This window comes from Leiobunum rupestre, chromosome 11 (assembly GCF_980474605.1).
Source record: "Leiobunum rupestre chromosome 11, qqLeiRupe1.1.hap1, whole genome shotgun sequence".
Classification (NCBI taxonomy): Eukaryota; Metazoa; Arthropoda; class Arachnida; order Opiliones; family Sclerosomatidae; genus Leiobunum; species Leiobunum rupestre.
The window spans coordinates 32,159,785-32,186,434 of record NC_143394.1 but is presented as its reverse complement, the minus strand read 5'-3'; the positions used below and the strand labels follow the sequence as shown (position 1 = coordinate 32,186,434).

At 37.8% G+C, this 26,650-nt stretch overlaps 1 protein-coding gene across 19 annotated transcripts in view; it reads right to left on the bottom strand.

Moving 5' to 3' along the window:
• Positions 1-3,031: 3,031 nt before the first annotated feature.
• Positions 3,032-26,650, bottom strand: part of para (sodium voltage-gated channel paralytic) — a 123,844-nt gene continuing 100,225 nt past the window's right edge. For 6 of the 19 annotated variants that reach the window (XM_090163999.1, XM_090164002.1, XM_090163998.1 and 3 more), the window contains 18 exons: positions 23,973-24,250; positions 19,342-19,515; positions 19,012-19,187; positions 18,758-18,932; positions 18,505-18,666; positions 17,644-17,848; positions 17,426-17,553; positions 17,147-17,333; positions 16,628-16,908; positions 16,382-16,555; positions 15,649-15,771; positions 14,823-14,945; positions 11,675-11,938; positions 11,172-11,225; positions 10,952-11,089; positions 8,073-8,177; positions 7,734-8,004; positions 3,032-7,595 (listed from right to left, as the gene is read on the bottom strand). In XM_090163999.1, coding sequence (XP_090020125.1) covers positions 6,541-7,595; positions 7,734-8,004; positions 8,073-8,177; positions 10,952-11,089; positions 11,172-11,225; positions 11,675-11,938; positions 14,823-14,945; positions 15,649-15,771; positions 16,382-16,555; positions 16,628-16,908; positions 17,147-17,333; positions 17,426-17,553; positions 17,644-17,848; positions 18,505-18,666; positions 18,758-18,932; positions 19,012-19,187; positions 19,342-19,515; positions 23,973-24,250 — 4,073 coding nt within the window. In that variant the 3' untranslated portion in view covers positions 3,032-6,540. The remainder of the gene's footprint in view (positions 7,596-7,733; positions 8,005-8,072; positions 8,178-10,951; positions 11,090-11,171; positions 11,226-11,674; positions 11,939-14,822; positions 14,946-15,648; positions 15,772-16,381; positions 16,556-16,627; positions 16,909-17,146; positions 17,334-17,425; positions 17,554-17,643; positions 17,849-18,504; positions 18,667-18,757; positions 18,933-19,011; positions 19,188-19,341; positions 19,516-23,972; positions 24,251-26,650) is intronic. The other 13 variants (XM_090164006.1, XM_090164003.1, XM_090164004.1 and 10 more) reach the window with 13 other exon arrangements.

Below are 26,650 nucleotides of genomic sequence, written 5' to 3'. Positions count from 1 at the left end.
AAGACCCGCGGTTATTCGACCAGTTTGCAAACTATTTGAAATTACCAAATACTTTTTTCCTATCTTTTCGAATATTCGACTATTTGATCAAGAAAAACGAATATTCGCGAACTTTCCCAAGTGCTATTCGATTCGACGAATCGAATATTCGATTTGGTATTGGATCGAATTATTTGGTCTAACCAAATATTTGGCACACCCCTAGGAAAATCTCTTAAAATGGTCAGGGAAAACAGGGAATTGGAATCTCAAAATTTTGTGGCAACCCTGACTCGTCATTACAGCGCAAGTCCAGTTAGGTATAATTTTTTTTATCAGCAGGGTTGACTGGTTTAAACCAATTGTGTGGTTTTTTTTTAACTTGGCTAAGATTTACTCTAAATTATTCCCAATTATTTGTACATTTTCTGACCAAAACACAACGAAACTAAACCCAAAACGTCTTCTTGGCCAAATTATTTGTACGTAATTGAAACTAAAACTTAGTTTCTGGCGAAACTTTTTTAATATTCAAAACCGAAACTAACTCTAATTTTGTTCTAATAATAATCAGTGGTTTTCTAGTCACTGATACCTAGGAGCAACAAACACAACACCCCACACAAGGAAAACGCAAACCGTCAAAAGTCGTGGATTTCCTTGTGTATATTTTTCATTGGCTAGACGCTTTAGCGCCTGCTGCCGTCGGAAATTGTCTTCCCCCCGCCTGTAAAACGTTCAGCGTAAGGGCTCGTGACGCTCGTCCGATGAAATTCGTACACAACCCTTCGTTAGCGTGTTTAAAGGCTATCCGCGTTCTCCTTGTGTTTGTTGCTCCTAGCTGATACTACCCAGTAGATCTACTAAAAATGTCTTTCTTTGAGGTAATGAATAAAAATGTGTATTTCTGTATTTTAATTTCATTTATAAGCACATATAAGGCCGCAAGTGTCACCAATTTTAGGAATAAAAAAGTTAAGTATAGGTAAATAGCACGAGGAAAATGTCGCCAACTGTTTGTATCTATGATGAGAAAAAAGTGAAGAATTTTGTTGTCAGGAAATTCGCCAAAAATTGTGAAATTGAAACTTAGGTTGCTTAAAGGGCCACATAGTCATTTGTAGCCGAATTTCCAAAATTCGAACAATTAAGTGGCCCAAATTCGTGTCTGTTGCTTCAATAATTTCCGTCTGTAGGATAGGGAAATATCCACATTGGTTCTGTAAAAAGCCTCATTACACCCGGAGGCCCAAAATATTTGCAATTCCATTTTGTTTTGATTCGTGATAGGTCTGTTCCTACAGTTGGAAAGTCTGTATTATCATTAAATCTTCTGAACTAAAAATGAATAAACTGTTGTAAGGGTTAGAGGAATTTTTTATTTATACATAAAAAAATAGTAAACAATAAAAACATAAATAATTTCTGCGCACTACCACCTTTAAAGTTAATCACTAGATTATGTACGTATTAATTAAGCCACAAATATTGGTATCTCATCATAGAGGCTGTAAAGAATATATCTTCCGTATGCTCGATTAAGTTAATTTCTAGCTAGAAAACGTAAAATAAGCTCATCGCCATCTATCGGCTTTAAAAATAACTATTAGTATGGTACTTTTCACAAAAAAGGAAAACCTAAGCGGGCGTCAAAGGTCACCGAGGTCACGCTGAGGTATGAGCCATCCTCTTCTGCTCATGTGTCGGATATTATTGAAACATTAAACATTTTTAAAGGCCGGGAGTAGTGGCGTACTCCTGTATTCCCAAGCGTCTGGGAGGTAGAGTTTGTGGATGGCCGTGTGAGGACGACCACTAATCCCCCAACGGGTGGTTGTCATACTTCCGTCACGGGTGTCGCGTCCCTATCCCCAAGTATCCCCCTGTTGGCCTGGCCGTAACACACATCTCACACCTGATTAATCAGATGGACGAGCGGACTGAATTGTCCCACCCGTCGCAATCGCTCATAACGAGTAAAAAAAAACCACACATTTTTAAAGGCAAATTCTATTGAGTATGATATCATTACAAAGCTTGTCGCATTTTGAGAATAATGGAGAAAGGCTAATAAATATCGGACCATCAATTGAAGCAATTAAAATTTAAAATCAAATCGCGGCCAATTAAGTCTAAATTTTTTTGATTTTGTTGGGCTTATGTTATTTTTATGTATCACTTACCAAAGAATAACAGAGGTTTTGAATGGTTTGGTTCTATTTTTGTAACCTGAACACTACGGTATTGGACAGAAAATATTTATTTTTTCGTGTATCCTTTGTTAACCAAAAAATAACCAATCCTTCGAATAACAAATCCATTTGTTAATATTGTTCAAACAGTTGCTCCGTCACTGTCGTCGTGTACCCTACTTTACCCTACACTAAATAAAATCGATTAATTTGCTTGGTTCAAACATTTCTTCTTTATCGTGGTTTTCGTGGTTCCTCGTTTAACAAAATATTGAAAATTATAGATTTAAATGTGATTTATGAAATTTTTTGGGAGTGCACTTTGGGAAGGGGTGGTGCACATACATACATTTACCCCTATTCGGCCGCCACTGGTACCGGTATTGATTTTTGATACATTTCCTAGTGATATTTTAGTGAAGTTTTTTAATTGTTAAATTAATATAATGACAAAATTTTTTAATTAATACTAATTTGAAATACGGTCTTAAACAAATGCTAAACGTGTTAAAATCGGTACCCTTTCGGCAAAATGTGTAAAATAGTTTATTTTATTGGGACAGAACCTTCAATTATTTGGACCAAGTAGAATGAATCAAACACCATTGTTGTTCCAAATATAACTGGCATTTGAACAATACCACATTTGACATAGTTTGGCGCTGAAATTTGTAAAGGCATTCTTGGTGCTAACCCCACTAGGGGATAAATTTCAGGTCGGTTTTTATTTGTTTCCTTTTTTCAGTGAAATCTAATGATGATTGTGTGCTATTACTTTATCTTGACACGATCCATGAGATTTTATTCCAATGACTTTCACAGAAATGTTCAACCCTTGGTGTTTCCTACTAACCCTGGTGGTTTCAACTAACTAAATTGCCCAGCCACTATTCATGCGCACTAAACAACAAGATATATTTCATTTTCTAGCTTTTATTTTAGTTCATCAAATTCATTAAATTTATCTTTTGTTCCAACTCATTTGGCAAAATGGTTTTAGAAACTGTCAGAAGGTGAGAGACTTTCGCGACACCCTGTTCCATTTTCGGTACCAAAATGCAGTTTGTATCGTTTGTTATTTGGATCGAATAGGCGAGGTTCGTAGCTTTTGGCTTTTTCCATTGTGATAAATTATCAAAAATTTATTCAATGATGTATGTACAGGTAATATGGTACAAACTGTGAAATTCAAAACATTTTACAAAGTAAGTACAAGCTGAAAAGGCATACTTCAGTAATGGATTAGAAACTGACTTGTTTTTTGGTTAGGTGGTTCAGTGACGCGATCAAGGTACTTTGAGAAGCAGAGTCTTTGTGTTAAATTCTTTTATATAATAGCAGTATTCCTTTTTTGGCGAAAACGCTGTTAACTATGGTTTCTGGCTAACTATATATTTATTTTCATTTTTTTCTGTCGAAATATTTTATAACGTAACCTATAAGTTAATAAACAGTCTGATAATATTTTTTCCATTACGGCAGCGCAATTTTAATGCAATGCTTTTTTATTCTAAGATTTTTCTATATTTTTGTTATTAGCTAGTGAATGCACTAGTTATTTTTTAGTAGTTTTTGGCCTTTTTGCATTTTTGCTGATTTTTGACTAATATAGCATGGTTTTTGCTATGATTTAATGGCGAAAACATTTATTGAATTTTCATTATTTTTTTATTTCCATTTTGCTGTCAATTTATTCACTGAATTAAGGTTTTTTTAGTGTTGTGTTTTTTTTGTTTCAGAGAAAATAGAATACTAGAAAAAACACTTTGTGATTGATTTTTTTTGTTAGTGGGGGTTTTTTTTCTTTTCATAATTATCTGCCAAATTAGTATGGCCATGCATAGTAATGTAATATTTTGTTCAAAAAATTAACTTAGTTGCAAATAGTTGAGCCTTAAAATGAAAAGCGTATTATATAATAATATAAGACTCCTCGGGTTGAAAGTCAGCCTTAGCTCCTTCCCGCCAGAGCCTGAGCGTTGAAATCACATAGTTTGTGCTTTCATAGATTATATATAATGTGAATGCTATGTACGTCATGATACATGTAGTATCGAAAGATGAATTATTTTTTTGTTACGCATTTTTTTAAGCTACAATGATACATCCCTCAATATTAGCGTTTTTTTGTTTTTCGAAAAAACTTATAAAGGCACATGACAAATTAAAAAATTTCTTCAAGTTTTTTATATAATCTCTTCGCGGCGCACATTCGATTACTTATATACCATTCCTTTTTGTTAATTTTATAGAATTATCAGCTTAAGTACGGTAATTATTTTTAATATCAAGCCGTTTTTTTGTTATCTAAACCAGCAAATGCTTATTTTTTTATAATTTTCCCGTTTTGTTTTAAAATGGGGCAACAAGCTGGTTTTCAAGTGCTGTACAGTAAGCAATGTGTAGAAATATTACAGTTTCCGTTTTTTTTCTTCGTTATGAATACAATGTTGGATTTTTAAAAATTTAGCTTTTTTTCTTATATTTTATAGTTTACTAGGCAGCCCTCAAGCTATATATATATTTTTTATATAATTTTAATCGGCTTTTACAAATTTTTAATGAAATCAACTTGAATTTTTTTACTTTGTGTTTAATTACCATGGATAATTCTCATTTTTTCTTAGACACCCGCGAAAAGCACATTAAATCACGAGATTTTTGAATACCTTCTATAACAGAAGTACAGTTTTTAATATATTCTGCTTATGTACCACTGGCAAATAGATGTAATTTTTCTTTAAGAACAAAAAGTAGTTTTTTCGAATATGGTTTTTTTTATAATATATACCCCCAATCAACCCCTAAATTTCCCACAATGCGCTGCAGCAATCTTTTATTTCTCTTTTTTATATAATATGAAAGTAGATTTTTTATATTTTTTTGCGTTTTTTATAATTCTTTTTAAACAATTTGACTAAACACTTGTTTTTGTTTTTTATAATTTTTGTAATAGGGTTGTGTGCACTTTCCAACAAGTTGTTATACGCTCTTTACAATTGACCCATCTTTTAGCTAAACTTTCTAAAAACTTCAAACATGGGAACTCTAATTGTTTTTTTTTTAATAACCCACTAAAATTTCCCATTCAGCCCTATTTTATTTCCTTTAGGTTTTTCATTTTTTACACTTTTATTTATTACTAAGTGTTTTTTAAATTCTTTTTAAAATTTATTAACAAATACTTAAACTAAACCTAATAAATAAGGTGCAACTTCTCATAGTATAAATGAGGCTCTATGAATTAAACAAATTTAATTTTTTTTCTTTGGGAATGTTCTATTTAAGGTCAATATATTTCCCCCCTTTTTTAAATAGTCGATGCTTATTTTATAATTTCTCCTAAAAATTGCAGGAGCCAACAATTTTTTTTTCAACAAGAGTATTATTTTTAAACGTTCCGTTAGAACGCGTGTATCTTTGTTTTAAATGATCTCCCGCGCACCTAGAAGTATATCTAACGTATTTTCGTGTTTTCTAGCAACAAGTAACATAGGGAACTTCTTTTTTCTTAATTATTTTTTGTGCATATGTGTAAGAAATTGTATCCCTAACTTCGGGATCATATACATGTATATTTTTATTATGGTAAAAAAAGCAATTTTTATATTATTTCTAACGTAAGCATCTGACCTTTTTTAAACCCCCCTAACCCATTTATATTTTTTACAGTTGTTTTAAACTTAAGTCAGGCGTATTTTTTTTTATCAAACCTAGTTTAAAACATTTTCGTTTTATTTTTAAATTCTTATTAGCACCCAAAGATTTCTCATGCTTTTTTTGTTTTTGCACCCTTATTAGAAGGAAAGCAACAACTACCGTCATTTGTTTTTTGGTAAATAGAACTAGTTATTCTCGACTGAAATTTTATCTTTTTTAATAATATCTGTGCTAAAGTTAACACGAGGTTATTTATTTTTCGCTTTTTTTGTATATTTACATATTCCGTGTAAATAGGCAATTAATTCAACCAATGATTTTTAGAAAAATAACAATTAGAGATAGCGCTGCTTTATTTTTTGTTTTCCCAACTTGGAGTACGGGTGCGCGGCATCAAGCATACCAGTACTCAATCCCCGGCATAAGGAATATATAAAAATATACACTTGATGCGGGTATTGTTAGCGGTTCTGTTTGTTTTTGTTTGTTTGTTTATTCCGTTTCTGCCAGCGTGCTGATTGGTTTTTTTTTCGCTGTACAGAGAGAGCCCCCTGAAGCTGTATTTTTTATATATATTTATATATTTTTTGGTTTTATATATATATATTCATTTCGCGAGAATTTCAATATATATAGTAGTTTGTTGGTTAGGTTGTAGCGGTGTGTGTAGTCAAGCGGCCGTAAGTAGGTCGTCTCGCGCGGCGTTTTATCACACGTCTGTGGAGCGACTAGTTACGCTGGGGGATCTGGAATGGATCACTACTTTGTGGCCGTTTTTGGTGATGTGTCCGTCGCTTTCGACGACGATGGCAGTCTGTTGCTGCTTGGGCTCGCTGCCGCGCTGTCGGCCCTTGTAACGTCGCCAAGCCTGCTGGATGACCCTGGCGCAGTATTCCTCGCGCTGTCGCCAGAGGGTGCTGCTCATGGGCTCGTAGCCCGCCACGTCCGCGTGCGGCGAAACCTCGGCCAACTCGGCCGTCTCCTCTATCACGTGGCCCTTGCGAGCGAAGAAGTCTTTGGTCAGAGCGTCCAGAATGTCCACGCAGTACACCAGGTCACCTTTGCAGATCGGAATGTCCATCGAGACGATTTTGTACTTGTTCGGTTTCTCGATTTGCAACGGTTCTTCCAAACCATTGAGGAACTCCGGCAGCACCACGTACTTGATGAACTGCGTCCCGTTGGGATCAAATCTCTGCCAGATCTCGTAGTACATGTCGTAATCGTCGTCGGTCAAGCCCTCCTGCACGTCCTCCGTGGCTTGACTGTAGTTCTCCAAGATGACGGCGATATACATGTTGATAATGATCAGAAAGCTAATAATCAGGTATGAGATGAGATAGGCGACGGCTATGCCGCGACTGCCGCAGTTGCCTTCCTGGTCTTCGCCCGGCTGCAGGCAGTCTTTCTCGTTCATGATGGGCGCCAGCACGCCGTCCCAGCCGGCGGACGTCGACATCTGGAAAAGGATGATCATCGACTGGCCGAACGTCTCAAAGTTGAAGTTCTCGTCGATGCCGGCGAAGTGTTTGACGTTCATGAAGAAGGACATTCCGAAAATGGCGTAAATGAACATGACCAGAAACAGCAGAAGGCAAATGTTGAAGAGGGCGGGCAGCGACATGGCCAGGGCGAAGAGCAAGGTCCGAATCCCTCGAGCGCCCTTCACCAAGCGAAGGACACGCCCCACTTTCACCACGCGGACCACTCTCAGCAGGGTAGGAGACACGAAGTAAGCGGCGATCAAGTCCTTGAGCACGACACCTTTCCAAATCGGATGATTTTCCGCAACGCCCCGAATCGATGCCGGATGGAACGGACGCGACGGAGGTGGCAAAGGAAAAAACGTGAAAGAGATTAGACCAAGGCACGCGCGCCCCAAACCTTTCGCCGGGTACTCACCTAATATGGATAGCACTACGACCACGAAATCAAACATACTCCAAGGGTCCTTGAAATAATACCAACGAAGAGCAAAGATTTTGAGCACGCACTCAGCAGTAAAGATGGCGATGAAAAAGATGTTTAACCTCTCTAGGACTAAGTCGAATGTAGGCGTCATATTATAATGATCCATGGCCATGATCAACATGTTCAATCCAATGAACAACATGATCGCCATGTCAAATTTTTTATTCGTCGTCAGGTCAAAAACGACGGCTTGAAGCTTGAACTGCAACGCGGAAAAGAAAACGTTAGAAAGAGTGTTCCGGGCTCGTTCGCGAACGAAGAATACGATACCCTTGGCCTGGGGATCGCTTTCACGGGTTTCTTGGAACCCATTTTCTTCATAGCGTTGTAGTACTTTTTCTGATCCTCTGTCATAAACATCTCGAGCGATCCCCCTGCGTGGATATTCGACAAAATAGTTAGACCAATCTGATCCCCGCTGGCCCCCACGCCGTTTATATTCTAATTGCAAACTTTTCTCAAATCAGATTTCAAACGTAAAGAAATTAGTAACCAAACTATCTAATAATCTAAATTAATCAAAAAGAAACCGCTTCTATCATACGTAACGTATCTACTCCAAAGTATGCCAATTAATACAATTAATTAACTACTTTGATTGAAAAAGCCCATGGTTAGTCAAATTAAAATTGATTTAAGAAATCAGAGTGTGAAATACTCCGGTTGACTAGACCTTTCGGTTTCGTAAGGCGTAAAAATAAAATTTATAGCAGGATTAATTATGAAAAAAATAATTACAGTATGAATTTAGATGATGTTCGTTTGCAGGCAAAATTATAGGGGATATTTTTTAAGTGTGTCGCGCCATTTTTAGAAAAAAATGTTATTTTTAATTACTTTATAATTCAAAAATTAATTTAGATTGCCAACGACTTTACGATGCCAGTGAATATTGTCATTTTAAAGCCACGTTTCTTAAATTAATTTTATTTTAACTGTCCATTTGCTTATTCTTTTAAAGTACTTAATTATCTTAATAGCAATGTTAATGCTAGTGAGTTGAATTGATTTAACTAGAGCCTGGCATATTTCTTAGTTATCACGTTACGTACTCTCCTATTTGGAATAATACACCCTTATTAACTGAAATCATAACTACCGACGTGCCATAACACAAATTTTTAATTCTTTCCGCGATTTAGTTTCAATTTCGAGCCAGGCATTCTCGTACTAGTAAAAATAGTTATCAGAGACAATTAATAACTGTTAGTTGCTTTTCCCGAACTGTGTGCGATATTTTTTTTCTATCAGTGATTGGAATTTATAAGAGTGTTATAATGGACAAAAACCTAGCATAAATTTTGGTAAAATTGGCATTGCAAGATGGGTCATGCTTTCTCAATATCAAATTTGTATAAAATGTGCAATGAAAACAGAACCGTCAATCAAGCGAAATTTGAAAATGTAAAAAAATTAACCTATTTTTAACTATCGCGTTATTGTACCGTACGTTACGCGGAATTAAGCGCGATTTTTTTCTAACGCAGTTTTTTCACGCTAATGCTTACGGCTTAAGCGTGACAAAAACCCTGAGGTACTGTTTGTAGAACATTTAAACTCAGCAATTTTCGACTCCATATACAAAGACTTGACAACATCAAACATCTAGTATAGGCCTTCCGTGACACCTTTTTCACCATGATTGCTCTGGTTTCACCTTTCGTCGTCCTTCCGGGAGTTATTCGGGATTTTGGGGATATAAACCCCAGCGTGGCATAGGCATTGCTCGTGGGAAAAGGAAAGGTTGGAGAAAACCAAACTGAATTTGTTAGGAATCAACAGGGTTCATACGGGATTGTGTGTCGGGGAGTTGATTTTGATGCGTCCGGATTTGGAAGAGATAAAAAGTAGAAGGAATTTGAAACGAACTGATAAAATACAGTCGGGGAAAGGTCGTTTCAGGAGGGACATTTTGGCGGCGAGGAGAAAAAGACCCGCGGGTTTAATTTTTCATTCTTTTCAAATTTAGATTTGCGCCACGGTTGTTCTGAAGTAAATGTGCATTCTCGCGGTGCTATAGACAAGTGCTTTGTAAAAGTCCGAAATTTGAAGTTACGCGGATACAGTTTCGCTAATTTCTTATTTCTTCCCTGGCAGACCGCGATTCGGTATATATGTATTTCGCGTAAGAAAAAATTTAATAGTATAAAGAGAAAGTGAAATAGATATAGAAAACTAACTAGATTTAAGTTGTGATAAGAAATATATAAAGAGAAAGCAGAAATATATTTTCAGATCTACTTTTATAAGAATAAAAGACAAAAGATAGAAAAGAAACGAATGTCTAGCTAATATTTGAGATATAATTATCTAGACAGAACTGTCTAGATAAGGATTAGTGAACTCTGAGCAGTCTAACCTTGATCATCGAAAAGAGACAAACAATCGGTCACGGAAAGTCATGGAAAGTCACAGGGAAATACGCATTAATATTTGTGTGTATGAACCCTGTTATACTTATCAGTATCGACCTGAAAATACTCGATTAACATCCTTTTTCCCTAAACCACATTAGTCATATACACCATAAACTTAGAAACCTAAGTACTACTACTACTACTACGGTAATGTATGCCTTCAATTTGGTCTATTTCGTTGTTGAGCTACGTATGCCTCGTACCAGAACTAGCAGAGATTAAAGCCCAGAAGCTCGAAGCTCCAAGCTCAGGGACGTCATTTGGATGGGGCAAAGGGGGGATTCCCCCCCCCTGAATTTTTATGAGCAATTTTTTTAAAGAATTTTTCTAATACCAACTCAGAATCGGCTGAAGTACAAGGGATATCTTGAGAAAATGTTTTGTAGTAATTACGCAATAACTATTTCGATAAAAAAATACAAAAAATATTAATTTGGCGTGTTTTTGCCCTTTAAAAAAACTGTTTTCCGGAGCTCAAGTTCTGCCCCCTCCTGAAAAATCCTGAAATGACGTCCCTGGGTCGTATGCCTTCATTTGTTTGTAGCTTTTGTTTTTCAAACAGACTTCAAGGCTTGTTAAGTTAAGATAGAAATTAGATCGTGCCTATAGTTTAAAAAGAATTAACGGTTAATTCTAAAGCGTGTGATTAAATATATGCCTCGGGCGAAAATATTTTGTTTTTGAAAGATCTACCGTACAAAGCCAAAGAGAATTCAAGTAAAAAATGCTTATCTTTTTCTTCTGTTCGTTAAAATTGTCAATGATGACTCCGATAAACAGATTAAGGGTAAAGAAAGACCCGAATATGATGAAAAAGACGAAGTAGAGGTACATGTAAATGTTGACCTCATCGTCGGGTTGGTCGTCTTTCTGCGGGGAAACGGAAACGAAACATTACGTGTAGAATATCACATTGGTTTCGTTCTAAGTCGTTTAGAACGGGTGTACGTACCGCCTTAGAATCGATGGCATTGTTCATAATATCTATCCAACCCTTGAACGTCGCCTGGGCGGTACAAACGAATCGGGTATTAGCGTTAGTGTCAGGGAAGGGGCTTGGGTTGGAGTGGCGTCACTAGGCGCGGTGTCACCCTTTCGACCATATTTACCAGACCATAAATGAATGAATAGCAATTTATACGTAATAACGTTTGAACCATTTCGGTTATAGAAGAATAATATAGAGCTAGTATAGTTATAGATATAGTACTGGCAGTTTTAGTATTAGTTTTAAGCGGTAGTATTTGTAATGACACTATCAACATTTGCTCGCTCAAACGTACAATAGTAAAAAAAACTAAATTGGGTCTATTTACAAAAATACCCACGTTTCAAAAAGAGGATAAATATATTTATGATGTTTAGCGTGACACCCCACTCTGGGGATAACGCCTGGGAGTTCCACACCCCCTAGTGACGCTTCCGGGTTCGGTTTGCCGTAATTGTCGTACTTACCACTTGAAACAGTGACAGATAGGCGTTCAACACATTATCGAAGTTGATATCCGGATTTACCCAGGAAAGATTCTCTTTCAGACACGAGGTTTTATCTAAGACGTACGAAGCGTTGACGCGAACACCTTTATGGTCCACACATCGGTAATACTTTCCACTAAACATTTGAACTCCCATGATGGAGAAAATTAGCCAAAATATAAGACAAACTAAGAGGACGTTGAAAATGGCTGGGATGGCTTGGACCAAGGCGTTAACCACCACCTAAACAACGGAACGAATGATTTATTTTAATTTTTTACAGATTTGGGAAGCTAATTAAAACCTCCCACGCTTTAATTTACATCGTTACAATTTTAATTGCCCAATTATCGATTCCCAATTTCTCCATATGTAGAATTAAACGCGTCTTAATAGTCGAATTATTTGTGTTGCTGTTGTTGAAAGGATGTGATTACGTCGTAACGTGTCACGCGCGCGAACGCGTTAAGTTTGGTTAGCTTTAGAGGAAAAAGACCGCGATGGTAAGCGTCGACGTAAAATATTCTATTAAGTCTAACGGAAATTTTTAAAACAGCGTGAAAGCCTAGTTTCCACTAGCACGCGTAACGGTGCCAATCACAACATTGGCACGTACAAAAGTATTTACGCACGTAAAGAAAAATACATTATTACGTGCCCTAATGGAAACTAAAATACTGCGCATCATTTCAGCAACAAACGGAAGTAAATGTCGAAAATTGTTTTTAAAAATTACTTCATTATGTATATTTCAATTTAGAACTCTTACAACTTTCTACAGTTTTCTAAATAGAACGGCTCTATGTTTAGCGTTGTTTGTGTGAACAGTAATGTTGAATTTTAACACGAAAAACTAAATATAACAAATTTAACGTGTATTTTGAGATAGAAATAATTACGAATGATGGCCAGAAAGAGATATAAAGGAAATGAAAGAGAGAGAAGGGTAACATAAATGATTAAATTGAAAATAAGAAATCCAATGGAAGGAAGAAAAGTTTCAGGCTCTCTCATGCAATGATTTTAAGAGTTCGGATATGTATATAACAGACGAGTCATAAATATGTCTTTGAAAAATCAGGGTGTTGATATTTAGGATTTGAGAAAGGGGTTGTTTTAAAAGAACACGCAGTAAAACTTACGTGCTTTCGAAATATTTACCCGCGCAGTTTTCTAAACGGTCGTTTTAGAATGTTGATTCGGACTGTCATGATATAAATATTGGATCGTGGGATTCGGGCGAGATTATCATGCATAGATTTATGGAGAGACAGAATCGACCTTTTGAAGGCTTCAAAATTTTGGTCGGGTTTTCAAAAATTTGCATTTCAAAGCTAAGTTTAAGACGTGAGTAGTATACAAACGTCGGTTCCAAAACGAGGCGTTTAGAGCGCGGCATTTTTATACTACTATAAAAAAATTAAATATGGATCTGCTTAGCTTTGAATATGATACCCAAAAATATCGATGCAATGGTCAAAAAAGTATACCATTAAACGTAGATTTTGACTACCGCTTTTTTTAAAGGGACAAAGTTTTTTGTTTTAAAAATTAGTTTTATTTCCCCACACATGCCATAAAATTTTCGTAATTTAAAAAAGGAAAAAGTCAAACCAGAGGTTAGATTAAATATTAGGTGCGCATTCGGCTTTCAAAAAATATCATATATGTATATAATATTTGAATCGGAGTTTTTTTATATAAAAAGAGTGCATCGTAAGGTATTTAATAATATCATAAATTAGATTTCAAAAATTTCTAAGCTACGCTCTAACTAGGTAACGGATGATGGGCTTCTATTAAAGAGATGTGTCGATACAGTAAAACATTCACGGAATCAGGGGTGGGCGGAAGGTCAAATTGGGAACCATGCTAGGCTAGCCACATTCGGTTTATGGGACTAGGGAAACCGGGGGCTTGGGACGGTACTTAGAAATACTTTTAAAATAAACGTACTTACCGTTTCGAAAGTGGAAGCGTGTACATTTCGACTAAGGAAAGATTAGAAACGAAAGATGGGGTGTCTGGGTGGTTCACGGGGCATTTCGGGGTACACTTACCTTTGATCTGGAACGGGTCCGACCGAGATAAATGATCGAGGCTAAGAGCATGCGTGGATGAAATCAAGGTGCGAATGATACAATGATAGGAAAGACCAATGAGTTACAAAAAACACAAATAAAACATCTAACACTGACATTTTGCTTTTTTACCACAACGCAAAAACTAACGGCATGATAAAATAATACAACTCAAAATTCCAAAATAATAATGTTATTGTTTCGTGTTTTTCATAACATCTTTCTCAAAATGTGCCTTCACCGATGACTTAAAAGCGGATTTTACTTTCAGACCCTAATTTTTAACTTTTTTCTCTGATAGCCAAAATGATGAAAGCATATGACATTCATGTAACATTGAACGCAACGAGTAATAGTGACAGTCAATTTTACACAGTTAAAGCTTTGTATTCTAAATAGAGAGAATGGCTAGAGTGCCTTCGAGTTTACTGATAGAACAGTGCAATTTTTAGGTATAGAAGAAATACTGGTTCAATAGATTGATTTCGGTTTTTAGTTGAAACTTAACATTCAATCTGTTCAACCAGACGAAAAGGCGAAGAGAACAAGCAATAGACAAAGAAACAATATATAAAAAGCAGTCTTAGAATCCATTGCTCCAATCAGCATTTCCGTTGCGCACCAATTGCTACTTTGTTTAATTTGACATGATATCAAAGTTCGAATCACATTTTTAAATGAAAGTACACTATTAAGCAAAACATCGAACGCACTATTTTTGATAACTAAAAAAAGCAAATCGATCCCTCGGGGTCCGCTATCCCCCAACAAAATTGAACTGGCCTTTAACCACTTTGATTTAGTGTAGTAGGTACGAAGTGCCTGTTCTCTAAATGGAGCATTCCTTTTAAGGTAGTAGTTGAGAAATGCCAGTTCCGAATTTGTTTAGACGAGAGGAGTCCCCGTCGAGAGATTGGACGTGTAGCGAAAAGCGACTAATGATGTATTGCCAGTATCGGTTTGATTCGCCATGAATTGGAGCAATGAATGCGCAGGCTGTGTGCGGCGACGTTGGCGGGGATGAAAAGGAGGCAACCAAATCTTACCCTCATGCCTTGGAAGCGCGAAAGGGCCCTTAAAGGGCGAAGGGCTCGGAGGGTTCTCATTGTCTTGAAGGCCTGGATTTTCCCTACCCCCATCTCTGTGGCCACCATATTGATCACAGAAACCTGATGAGGATAAGTAACTATTTGAACGACTGAACTACTTACAAAAGAGAGAATGTAGGGGAGAGAGAGAGAGAGATTGAGAGTTTGAGGTTCGGAATGACACGGTAGACGGGTTTGGCGAGAAGGGATACGAGGAGAGAGCTGAAATAGGCTCGGGATCGACTTAAAAGTCAATATTTCATTATTGTATATAAAGAAACTCCGTGTCTTTCGAAGACTCTCGTAGGCGGACTTCCACGTCGATCCGTCGCTCCTGTTAACTTCATTTTTAGCCGTCGGTCCTGCCCAGACCGTCACCCACGATAAGGGGTTTGGCTCGTTGGGTCTCGGCAGAATCGACAAACAAACATTAAGAACATACAAGGATATTGGGGTTTTGTTAGGTCCAAGCTTACTACTACTGGCCATAGCCAAAACCTTTGTTTTAAGAAGTGGACGATACTGAAAGCCATGCACTCTCGGACATCACGGTTGTACACTAATGCGATACGAGTGCGTGTATACTTGACGGAACTATTTGGTTTTTATTTGACCTCGTCTCGAAGGGGAATGTGGAGGGCCACCTACGCCTAACTCTATATACGGAAATTGGTTTTGAATCGCGGGGAAGATACTCTTGTGGCGAGCCAATTGGAATAGCACCGGATTTAGTCGATAATCGCCTCTGGTTTCGCTCTTTTCGTTCTTTAGCGTGGCTACTTACTCTCATGCCCTCCAATCGTGAAAGGGCCCGAAGCGGCCGGAGAGCCCGGAGGGTTCTCATAGTTTTAAATGCGGGAATGTTTCCAAAGCCCATGTAACCGACAGCCAGGTTAAACAGGGATACCTAGACAGAGGACCAGTCGAGGAAGTAGAAGAAGTCGAGAAAGGTCGCATGAAGGAAATAGAGAAAGAAATGGGCCGTCAGAAACGACAGGAGACAATCCCCTTCTGTAAAAGAACTCCCCGAGATGATGGCTAAACGCTCCCGAGCTCCGAGCGCGATTTTTACAAAGGAGCTTTAACAGATGAAGGAGAAACGAGTCGGTTTCTTTGGAGCCGTTAGCCATCCTAACCGGGAGTCTACTACACACAAATAACAATCCGAACGCTAATAAGTATAATTAATTAAATAAAACGCAGATAAGCCGTGTTTCCGGTTAATGTTTTAGTCCAGCAGGTCCGCTTCGTGTAAATATTAGAGGCGACCATTAGAGCGGGTTAAATTCGACATTATATTTGGGGAAGAAAGAGACAAAAGAAAAGGTTTATTCCTTTTTCCCTGTTACGAGAAGCGAGCATCATGTAATAAAATTTAAGTTACGTATATATATCTCTCTTTTAAACGTGAGTTTTATAATAGAATTGAGCGCTTTTTACTTACTTCCTAATCTACAATAAGCCTAAACAATGCGAAGAAACGAATGAGACGTAGAAAAAAGTCGGGTCTAACTTACCAAGACGATCACAAAATCCAGCCAACACCAGGCGTTCGTGAAGTAGTTTTTAAAGCCAAATGCTAACCACTTCAGAAGCATTTCGAACCAGAAAATCACCGTGAAGACTTTGTCCATATACGTTAGAATGGATTTAAGAAGAGGCCGATGTTTCAAATTTACGTCTTCCAAGGCCTGTTCGTGACAAAAGAGGCATGTTTCAGCGTGTCTAGAGGTAGGTGATGGATGGATTGGACGGATACCTACCAATGCTAAACTGCTGATTAGGATCAACGTGATGACTAAAGTTTCAAAATATTTATTTTCAACTAGTTTAAAGCTCCTCCGTCGCATCTCCCTCCATTGAAGTCGCCAGCCCTCGGAGTCGTCTAGGCCGCAGCAAGGAAACTTCTCGTAGCACATGTCGGGGCAGCAATCCGGTGGGTACTCCGAGATGATGACGTCCGCCGTCGTCGTCTCCATCTTATCCGTCTCTACGTCTTCTATGTCCGGATTGGGGACGTCATCGGGGTACGGAGGCGCGTCGTCTGCGGGAAATAGACCCTGGTTTTTACTTCCGCGTATCTACCACTACATCCCCCAATCCCTTTGCGAAGGGAGTCTCCTTCAAAGCGCTATTTCGCGAGACGGCAGAAACAAAAAAGGCCGTGTCCCGAATGCGGACACCGGCGTCATTCGCGGACGCGTGCCGCTTTGTGGTCGGAGCCCCCCTCTCGTCCGGGTCGTAGAATGTTAGTCCGCGCGGGTGGTCTCCGCGCGACTCACCGTCTTTAATTTCTAAATCCTCCTTACTGGCGTCTTTCTTCTCCTCTTCGCTGCCTCCTTGCAGGGAGATTTGACTATTATCCTTGGACGGTTTACTTTTTTCCTTGGTGCTGCTGGCTGACTTGTTGCTGAAGGAATCATCTTCTTTCCCAGGGGTTATTTTATTGCCATAAATTTCCCATTCCTGCTGAGGGAGGAAAGGTCAAAAAATAGAAACATTCCCAATTAGAAGAAGTTCAATGTATGATCTAAAGGTAAGGTTTCAAATAGCAATCTTACCCGGTCTTTGTTATCCATCTCAATGGGTTTGTCTTTCGGTGGCTCTATTTTGGCACCCACTTTAATGGAATTCATCACAGGTTTCGTGTTGTTGGCCAGTTGCATCTTGACCGCTTTACCTTCGCTGGCTGCGGTGGTGTCAAAAAAGGAATACTTATTATTATTACGAGGAAAGATCAACCGCGAATGTCCGCGAGGGGGTTGGGGAAGGGGCTTGCCTTGGAAGGCGATCTCTAGTCCGTCGCTGACCACGACGTCCATGTCGGTGATCTCTTTGGGGCTGTTCTTTTCCCGCATGGGGACGTTTCCGTCCATGATGATCTCGCCACCGATCATATTGTCTTCCATCTCTTCGGGAATGTCCGTGTTCTGATCACCGATCTGGTTGCGGGCTTTGGGACGAAGACTCTGTCGAGTGAACAGCTAAATGGTGTAACAGTTAATATCTCGATCACCAGGAAGATTTTGCGTTGCACGATTGGCAGCGGCTGCAAGCTGACATTTCGACTCTCGTCATTCGCTTTTCCAAGTTGTCGAAGAATGTTGGTCATTTTTCGCTTTTAAGCGCAGCCAATTCAATTTGAATAATAATAATAATAATAATAATATCTTAACGTAGCCATTCTTATTAGAAGCAGCAAGTACGATAAGTATGTTGAAAGAAGCTTTCTTACGTTTTAAGTGAGATCAAATGAACAAGCGAAAACATTTGAAAAAGTGTGATTGAAGCGAAAATTAAAATTTTTTGACCAAATGTATATAGCTGTTATGAATCTGTTATTATCTGCCGCCCACTTGTTAGTGCTCTGCAACCTGGCTCTTTACAGTACGATGGAAAGGTGATGTTCGAGGGAACCATCGCAATGTCGAGAATGGGGTTACTATTGGGATGGTTCCTCGGGAGTATAATGATAGATAGCAAACCAAGAAAGACAAGCTGGCAAGAAGCTTAAATCCTAATAGTAATGCAGTTTTTTCTTAAATACGACGAAGGTTTCATTCCGTTTCAAAGTCATTGTGGTTGAAAGTACGCGGAAACTGCGTAGTATTAGGCCAGCGTGTTGAAATCGGGTACTCACTTTGAGAAACCAGAGGACATTGCTCTTGATGAACCTCCCGGCTCGGTTGAATCTCTCTACGGCTTCTTGTAGCTTCTTCGTATCCCCGCCGTCTCCCGTGGGTGCAGACAGGTTTGAGGCACCAAATGAGGACAGTAGCAAGGCGAGGAAAAGGTTCAGCACCTAAATAGAGGACCAAGACGGAAGTTAATCATCGTGCTCGCGACAGCCCACGCGGGCCAATCTACGCGACATATCCGCGCGGGATACTTACCACTAAATTGCCGATAACCACAGTTGCTAAAAAGAAAGGAATACAAACACCACCGTTCACTACCATACAGTCCCACATCGATTCTATCCACTCTCCGCACAAGACACGAAAAACTATCATAAAGGAATGCATAAAGTCTTTGAAATTCCAGCGAGGCATTGCTTGGTCTGGGAACCTGCAAATTGGTTTGGAACATTGTCGCGTTATCAATTCACGTTTTTTCTTTTGACGATTCGGACCAAGCCGGTACGTACTTGTATTGAAATATTTCGTAATTCTTCCCAAACAGTTGCATCCCCATGACGGCGAAAATAAAGATGATAATGCCCAAAACAAAAGTTAAATTTCCTAACGCTCCGACAGTTTTTCCCATAATAGAAATGAGCAAATTGAGTGTTGGCCAAGACTTGGCCAGTTTGAATACTCTAAGCTATAGAGGGGAAGAAAAGGAAGGTTTGGGGGGAAAGAGAAATGCCCATGAGTTATTTGGATCACTCCATCGGAATAGTTCATTGATAGATGGCGTTGTTGTTTGTATGTGAGGGAGTGGATGTAGGAAGGTTTGTCGTTCTTCTATCGCTTACCAATCGAAAGGATCTTAAAACGGATAACCCTGAGACGTTCTCTAGACTGAGCTCCAAAAGCGACAAGGCCACAATGATGAAATCGAAAATATTCCACCCTTCCCGAAAATAGAATTTTGGGCTCATTGCGAATAGTTTCAGTCCAGCTTCGATGGCGAAAGTGGCTGTAAAGAACTGCAATGGCAATAGCTTTAGCACCTTCGAGTGGGTCGCGCAACAAAAAAATCACAAAAAAATTTACTGTCACACCCTTTTTGTTGCTGACAGACAAAAATACGTCGAAAAAATATTTGTTTTTTTTTCACGCAGTATCATTCCATAAAATCAAGTCGGCAATGAATCAGATTTTGAGGCCCCAATAAAGCCGACATGTTGTTTAATATTAAGATGGTGTTTTGTTCAGTGGAATATAAACGAGTTAAAATTAATCGCGAATGCCAATTTTAATTGGTTTACATTCAAAAGAGTAAAATGGTACTAACTACATGCTCAAAATTAATATTATATTTGTGTATTTCCAGAAACCGATCATGATTCTTGCAACACTTTCGAAATAATTTTCTAATAATGAAATACGGAATCCTTTACCGACTGATTTTAGTAGAAAGTTTCTGCTACTGAGTTTTATTTTTTTCTATATTTCCTTTCGTTCTCTGTCCAAAATTTCAAAAAACTAAAAAAATTAAAAAATATTCAGAATCGATTTTGTAACATCATTGATAAATCAGATCAATGGAGCTATACTGATTTATCACTGTTGAAACTAAGTTGAGTATAGGTGAAAATTAAAAGTGCTAGATAGAGACACTTGAGCCATGCTGTTTTCAACTTTTCTCATTTGGATGATATTTATAAATCGAAAACTTCGTGCATATATTAAAATTATAAACTTATAAGTCAAGCGCATCACTCTAACGGATAAAAATATCGTATAAAAAGCTATAAAAACATCTTCGCAATAAAAAGATATGTAAAATGTTGGTACAAAAATGTTTAGGAAAAGGAAAAATTGTTAACAAAAATGTGGTTTTATTTTTTTGAAATAAAATTTAAAAATCAAATCAAAATAAGTCACATTCCGACTTGGAAGTAAGCACACTCGAAAGTGGGTTGTCATTAAATTTTTATCCCGAATATCATAGATTAATAATTATAACGCGCGTCACATGCTCAACTATCCGTGATCATATTTATAATATCTTAGAGCTGCCCGGTAATGGTCATAAACCATCAAAAAACCAATATGGGATTTCTTAAAAGTATTTTAATATACATCTACTTAACATTAGCTTTTATTTTTTGAAGTATTTTAAGTATAGATTTTTTTTCTTATGTAATGCAGTCATAAAAGGTAGGGGGATTACAAAATTTGGATAAACTCTACAACGTAGTTTCCTTGGAAACTATAACGTCGTTTCAATTTAAATTATTCGCGAATTGAAATTTTGGCTTTGGTTTTTTCTCAAGTTGCCGGGATATCTTATGACTACATTGAACATAACTGGTACAATTTCTATGGAATTTTTCATTGGATATGTGCTTACCTCTTGAGTACTTCAGCAGGTTTTCACCTAAAAACTATAAAACGCACAACGAAAAAAGGTATATAAAATTTGTGCAAATCGTCTGATCAGAGCAACCGAAATCCGTGTGTGCACTGAGGCATTAGGCTTGGAAACCAGAGAACGGACTGAAAGAACTCGGGTATTTTATTTGGTACGTTTTAAGTTTTATTTCTCAAGTTCCAACGCGCACTTTTGGGACTTTTTATAAATTACCGCTATATGTATTTTGTCTAAGTCGCGCGATTCGCGTTTGTCGTCCTCGCCGCTTCGTCGTGTTTTGTATTACTGACAGAAATAATGGCCAAAAGCTTCGGTTGTATCAAATCATCGCGATTTTGCAGATTTAATATTTGATCAACTTAATCGATCGATTCGGGGCATTCAAAGTGGCCAAGTGCCATGCTCTGCTTGCAGCCAATGCAGATATATAATATATAGGTTTAAAAGCGACAACGCATGCAATTTGTAATTCAAAGCAAAGGTTGTTTTTTAATATATGTGTATATATATGATATAATTCATCTGATATTTTTAATTATTTGATCTGGTGACGATCATCCTGTTCGGTGTTCAGGCGCGCGGGGGCGGAATCGCTTTGCTAGCGTTAGCGCCACGGGTGCAGGATTTCAGGTTTCTTTGTGCGGGTTTGGTTCTGATTGAAAACCGAACTGGAGAGTGTCACCAGGTTGTCGTGAATAAAACAAAGCTTCGTTATCATGCCTGATCATTAAGGAAAACCCTCATTTGACTGAACTTTTGTTTTAAAGTTCCTTTCTCCCTGTCTACGGACTGGGAGCTGATAATACACAATGCTTTTCCTTTTATAACTCTATATTTTATTATTATCGTTTTGTTTATTGTAGAATTGTACTTTGATCAGGAACAGGCATGAGCAGGGCACTCTTTAAAATCGGTCCTTGCGTCTTAATTTTTCAGTTGTGCAACTCCCCGTTTTTACTACTACGACAACAACAACCTCATCGGCTCAGATCGTAAGACAAAAATTTGACGAGTATAAGGGCTGAGAAACCCAATTGAAGTTTCTCACTTCAGACTGAACAAAGTCTCAGATTGGTTTACAGAATCATTTTCGGATTATTAAAGCTATATTTCATTTCAAGGTTTTCTGGCGTAATGTCAATAATAGCCGACAGTGTAGACACGCAGCGGTGATAATTTGAACAAGTGACCCATTCGTTGACTTACCCATTGAAATGGAAAATAAAAAAAACCCAGAATAAAATGGACGAGAAACAACTTTATAAGAAGATTTTTTTTCTAAATTATTCAAAATTGTAGAAACATCAAAAACATTTGACAATTAAACTCTTTTTTTTATGTTCATTTCAAATTTAATTCTTTTTTTTCTTCTCATGAAAGTCCTTTTAAATGATTTTAACAGTTGTTGTTTCCATTAATATAAAAAATAGTTTAAGCAAACGCTAGAAATCACGTAAGGGAAATTTGTTGGAGTGCAGACATGGCTTTGTTGCGCATAGACTGTTTACCCTATATGACCCTCGCGGGCGTACGCTGTTTATAAGTGGCGAAAATGTTTCCCAGCTATGGGGAAAACAGCTATGGGTGGCGAGGCCCTAGGCAGATATGGAAAGTTTTAAAAACGTGATCATTTACTATAATGACTTAATAAAATTTGGACGTATGATTAATATTGGATCCAACCATATTTGGAAAGGATCAAATATTTGTGGATCAAACATTGATCCAAAATGGTTTTAATCCAGAAAGATTTAATAAAATTTGAAATTTAAAATGTTTTTATCCAATATGATTTAATCAAGTTTTGTGGAAAATTTATATTGTGCAAGAATTGATTTAATTTGTATTTTATCGTTATTTAATATGTAAAATTTTGGTCATATCTGGATCAAATTTTGATTAATCGTTTCCGCGACTTATAATTTACATGTACTACAAACTTGGCCATCTATAAATGTTAATTTCAACTTGACATGTTGATCGGCCCTGCGAGGTCCCTATAAGCGCAAAGTCCTAGGCATTTGCCGAGACTTCCTATGCATAAAAACCGCCACTGACAATAGCCATTGGCTAATTTCTGAAGGGTCACTTGTTCAACTGCACTGCTCAATCTACTTACGTTGCCTCAGGGGTCAACACTTGTTAGTTTTGTACATTCAAGTGTCCTGAATAATGAGTGTTATGTTTCTCAGCCCTTTCCTCTCTAAGACATAGCTATAATGTATCGTCGATGTCGATACGAATTGAAGAAACGATATTTGTGTATTTGTTTTTAGCTACCTTTTCTGGATGTTTCTGATATTTAAAAATTCGTTTAAGAATTCCTGTTTTGTAATTTAGAGAAATTGATATCTCTGTGTATTATTGATAGAATAAGTTAATTGAATTTCTTTAGAAAGGTAATCGCAATTATATTGAAAAATGGCCCAAATTTCTATAGATTTTGGATAATTTATTCCCATATCAGCTGGTAAAAAACCTAAAATGTCCAAGATATTTCCTATAGAAATATTAATAGAGAACAGACAACCTTATATTTTCTATATATTTCTATCAGTTCTTATAGAAAGTCTTAAAAACATTTTTATATAGGTAAGGCTACCTGTACTCTAATAAAACGCGTAATTATTTTTTAAGTGTCATCACAAATTATTTAAAACATACGGTGAGTATAATTTAAAAGTAAAAAATAGTGAATTAAAAAAATACGCGATTTTGCGTTGGTGATGCGTGAATAAAAGCTAAGCCAGTGAAAATTCGTTTAACGCGACTTCCGATAAAATAGAGCATTTTGACGGTTGCGTAATCCGGATGTCCCACGATTGAGATAAAGCGTGTGTCGTTGCTTCAATTCTAGCATTCGAAATCGACGTCCATCCATTAGCTCGGAGACAGATGGTCTCTCGCCGAGAAATGGATAAAATAACGGACAGCTTTTTTACGCAAATGAGAGGATCGCGAGTGAATGGATACTGCGCTCCAGAGGACATCAGTTACGCGTTTTTGGAGATTGGCGAGTTGCAGAACCGATAAGCAGCAAGGATTCATTGAAATGCCCACACTTACATAATTGCCATTCTTTAAGAATTTCATAAATTCGTCATCCATATTGTCGTGATCCATGGCCATGAAGAGCGTATTGACGACAATGCATAGCGTGATGAAGAGCTCCATGAAGGGATCGAACACGATCAGGCCCAGGATCTTCTGCACGCGGAGCCAGCATTCGCAACAGTCCCACACGCAGAAGATGTCTATACATTTCAAGCATTGCGCCAAGCACCTCTCTTTGAACTTTGGCTTCTCCTCTTCCTCCCTCTCTGTTGGGAAATAATAGATGGACACTGAATAATGTTTAAGTATGGCCGCTGGGAAGCCAGTGGATCAGCGTCTACTCTACCAAGAAACAAAGGACCGCATTCTCCAACACCACCACACGCAACCACACCAACGTCACACTTTCACCAACGGATACGTCATTGACATGCACTATACCCCGACATCAGTCCACACGGACCCCGAGACCACTTTCTCCTCTTTGCTCAAACACTTTGTACGCTCAAATACGCTAATATTTTGCCACTTCGAGGCTCGATAGAGTACTTTCTTATCTACAATCTTATCTTTCGCCGAAAGCATTCTTTAAAGGAGTAACATTGCGTCTTCGATAATGTCCGAACAAGGAGACAGAACCCTTTACAAATCTCCCCAATTAATTCCGTAACTAACAAATACCCCCGACACTATATATAGAGACAGGTTTTAACGGGCAAATACACGGAGCCAAATGATAACCGCTTTTTTTGTAGTCGAAACGACTGAAAATTACGTTCCCATCCTCGAAATGACTATTTTATTCGTTCGAGAGTGGTCGAGCGTTAGAATACGCTTATCTTTGGCGCCATGTGGGGATTGTGTTCTCGATAGAGTAAAAATAAAAGATAAAAACGACCACTGATACAGCACAATATATACCTTAAAATGTCATTATAGTCATGCTTGTTTCTCCCATTACGCCCTTGCCCGCTTAAGTTTAACCCTCGAGTTGATCATGCGCGTGACAAAATCACGCCGCTTTCGGCAAACGATTCGATTCTATCTCTAAAGAACAGCTATGGCATATAGGAGCAAAAAACCCAAGGAGAACGCAGCTAGCCTTTAAACACGCCGTGTTGTGTACAAATTTCATTGGACGAGCCTTTACGTTGAGGGGGGAAGACAATTTCCGAATTTTCCCTTCCGACGGCAGCAGGTGCTAAAGCGTCTAACCAATGAAAACTGTACGCGATAAAATGCACGACTTTTGACGGGTTGCGTTCTCCTTGTGTGGGGTGCTGTTTGTTGCTCCAAGATGGCATAGAATGTAAAATTCCTTCCGTAGCTCTACTGCCTTTTTAGAATAGTTGATTAATAACTATTCAGCGGACGACAGTTCTAGTGACGAAATCGTGTCCAAATCAATTTCTCATCGTTTTCTGTTGATTCCTGACGACAAAAATAGTCGTGAGAGATTGGTCGGTCAATTTTCTTCCAGCGACCGAGGACGTAGTCACTTAAGTAGTCAACTGTACAAATCATAGGTAATAAAGTAAACTGGAAAATATTGACAAATCACAGGAAATCAGTGATGAGTGACTAACCTCTCGCCACCGACTTTCATCATCGACCTAATGAGATGTTGAATCGTGATTTTGTCACGTTAAAATTAAACTTAATTAACTCAACGACACAAAGTATGTCCAGTCTAAACGAATAAGTCGTACTGGCAAGAACGAAGTGTTTATTGTCCCGAAAAAGTGAAAACCAATTATTGTTAAATGGTTCGAATCATTCTTGCGAATGCGACATTTAATGTGAAATGAAACCATAGAATTACGAATAAAGATGCAAAATAACTTGACTTTACACGCACACCGACTTATGACTAGACTACTAACGGTAGCTCTCGACGCAATTTGACATTTTGAGATATTTCGCGTTGTAACTGTTAACATAAACACGAGTTGCTTACATCGCCTTCGCCGCCAGTTTTTATTCGAACGTTACCTAAGACACGAATGTTTCAAAATGTCATTTTACGATCGTCAACCGTCGACTGTGTTTTTATGGGAAATTTACAATCGAAGCCTGTTAAGGAACGGGTTACATTCCTTAACTGCGTCAGGACATTGCGCGCTATCCTTTCTCTGTTAAAGAACTTACAAAACATGGTTATATCCAAGCTTCGTTTGTAGAATAATTACATCTACGACTAGATAAACAACCAATTTGACGTTACGCGTTTCTGGCGTTAACGTCGAGTGACGCGATTTACGTCGGTTAATTTTAGTTCCAGTAGAACTGTTTATAGTTCCAGTAGAACTGTTTATATTTTCAGTAGAACTATTTATAGTTCCAGTAGAACTATTTATAGTTCCAGTAGAACTATTTATAGTTCCAGTAGAACTGTTTATAGTTCCAGTAGAACTGTTTATAGTTCCAGTAGAACTGTTTATATTTCCAGTAGAACTGTTTATAGTTCCAGTAGAACTGTTTATAGTTCCAGTAGAACTGTTTATAGTTCTAGTAGAACTGTTTGTAGTTCTAGTAGAATCGTTTATAGTTCCAGTAGAACTGTTTATAGTTCCAGTAGAACTGTTTATAGTTCCAGTAGAACTGTTTATAGTTCCAGTAGAATTTTTTATAGTTCAAGAAGAACTCTTTATAGTTGTCTATCTTTTCGTATCAATATTACCGTTACTATA